At 62.8% G+C, this 2,249-nt stretch overlaps 1 protein-coding gene across 1 annotated transcript; it reads left to right on the top strand.

The window, feature by feature from the left end:
- Nucleotides 1-644: 644 nt before the first annotated feature.
- CHLNCDRAFT_57756 (hypothetical protein) lies at nt 645-1,845 on the top strand (the record flags this gene model as incomplete). Its single annotated transcript, XM_005847888.1, has 4 exons — nt 645-874; nt 1,156-1,331; nt 1,454-1,510; nt 1,660-1,845. The coding sequence occupies exons 1-4, from the start codon at nt 784-786 to the stop codon at nt 1,843-1,845; spliced, it is 510 nt and encodes a 169-aa protein (XP_005847950.1). The 5' UTR covers nt 645-783.
- Nucleotides 1,846-2,249: the final 404 nt, after the last annotated feature.

Raw genomic sequence — 2,249 nt, forward strand, 5'->3', positions numbered from 1 at the left:
ACCGGCAACGTGAGCCTGCCCACCACGCCGAGCGGCCCATAAAACACAGCTGCCTGGCTGCCCGTCTTGTGCAACTCACAGCAGCTGCCATTTTCTGCTGCTAAGTGGCAAGGAAGCGGCTCCATGCTGGCCAGCTGGGCTTGCCGCTGCTGGAGCTGCTGCTGGCGCTCCTGCCGCTGCTGCGCCGCCCGGCCCGGCAGAGAGGCCAAGAAGGCATCCACGTCCGGTCCGAGCCGAGCCTCCCAGTGATCACGTTTGCGTCCTTGCCGGTCGCCCCAGCCTAAGAAGCCGCTGGGTGCTCGCTCATCCTCGTTGTCATCCCTCTCACCCCGCCGCCTGGCCTGCCCTGGCACATTGAAGGGAGCTTGTTGTCCTGGTCTACTTGCACGGGGTCTTTTTGGCTGTGGCCCGTCTAGAGGCCTGGGGGCCGTGGTCTTGCTAACCACCTTCATCCTAAAGTGCTGGCTCATGTCCTAGAAAGCATATTACGGTTGCTGGGATGCCAACAGAACAAACGGGAGGGAGAATGATGCATGATTGAGGATGATGTCCCCAATGACCCTCCAGGTGGGGGGCCATCATGCCCATCATGGGGCACATCCTTACCGGGAGGCCTACCTGTTCCAGCGGCGGCGGCGCTGATTGGCCGCTGTACATGTGGGCGCCTGTGGGCGAACATGCAGATGTGGCAAGTTCCCTGCCTCTTCTTTACACCGGCCAGCTTGTTGGATACCAAACTGACTCTTCTGTTGGAGACTCTCCTGGGCGCTTGGGTTGGAGGCCATGGCGGATACCGCCTTGGCGCTGCTGAGCGTGGCGCTGGCGTGCTGCGCGGCGCTGGTGGCCGGTCAAGGAGCCAATTCATCGAGCACAGGTGTGACCAGGCAATTTGTTCCCCGCTACGCTCGAGTGCAAAGCCCCGTTCGCCGCCCGTTGCCGCTTGGTCTCGCTTGAACAGCACATGGACATGTTATGAAAGCGGAAGGATTCACGAAAACCGGCACCCCCAAATTGAAAATAAATGAAGGGTGTTCCCCCGCCGCCGCCGCCCCCGCGCCCGCCCGCCCACTCATTCCCGCCCACTCATTCCACTGAACATTCACTCGCTATATCGGGTGTAACCAGCCATCCACTCGCCCACCACGCCTCCTGCAGCCGGCCCTGGCGCAAACAGCGCCGCGACGCATGCATGGCTGGACACAAGCCTGCCGCCGGACGAGCGGGCGGCAGCGCTCGTGGCCGCGATGACGGGGCCCGAGAAGCTCGCGCAGCTGGAGAGCAGCCCCGCGAAGCGCGCCATGCGCCTGGGCATCAGCTCATTCTACTATCAGGTGGAGGATGGGGGTGGGGCAGCTATGGGTTGTCGCGGCCGCGCCTCCAAGCACCTACATGCGGCAAGCAATCGCCGGCTCACCACCCCTCCTTCCTCCCCTTCCCTCTTTGCTCTCCGCAGCGCGAGTGCTTGCACGGCATGGTTGCCGACAACGGCGAGGGCACAATGTACCCACAGGTGGGCGGGTGGCCCGCCACACATGTGGCAAGCCGTGCGCCTGTTGTTGCCTCTTTGCCTCCCTTGCCTGCTCCGAGCATGAGTCGCCCCCCCTTCCCCACCACCACCTCGAGTGCCCCCCACTCTCGTCCCCTCCCCCACTCCTGCAGCCCATGGCATGGGCCGCTACCTTTAACCCAGCGCTCACACAGCAGGTCGCCAGCCAGATCGGCGACGAGATGCGGGGCATGAACAACGCGGCGGTGGCGGCGGGGCGCGGGCCGCAATACACGCACTGCTTCGGGCCCCACCCCGCCATCGTCAGGTTAGCTTGCTTGCTTGTTGCCTGTTCTTGAGCTTGCAGGGCTTGGGTGGGAAAATGACGCCATATAACCCCAGGGGCCCCAAGGTACCCTAGTGACCCATTCGAATTCATTAGGCTTCACCTGGGGATGGGGCATGCAATCCTGGGGCGGGTGTATGACAACTTGCGCGGCTTGCCCCATGCGTGGCTTGTGGGCACGGTGGAGCCCGCGCATCCCGCCATGCTTGCTTGTGTGGGCTTAAAGTCTGGTAAAGCAAGAACTAGCTTGCAACATAGACTCCCCGCCGAAACGGGACGGGAACCGGGCGAAAGCAGAGAAAGCAATAAAACAGGGGTGGAGCAAGGCGACATGCAACGCAGCAGCTGACAGGGCACGCATCGAAACGTGTGTATGACTGGCAAAGTGGCATGGCGCATTGGGGAGAAACGCAACGG

The sequence above is a fragment of the Chlorella variabilis genome (assembly GCF_000147415.1).
Source record: "Chlorella variabilis unplaced genomic scaffold CHLNCscaffold_9, whole genome shotgun sequence".
Classification (NCBI taxonomy): domain Eukaryota; kingdom Viridiplantae; phylum Chlorophyta; class Trebouxiophyceae; order Chlorellales; family Chlorellaceae; genus Chlorella; species Chlorella variabilis.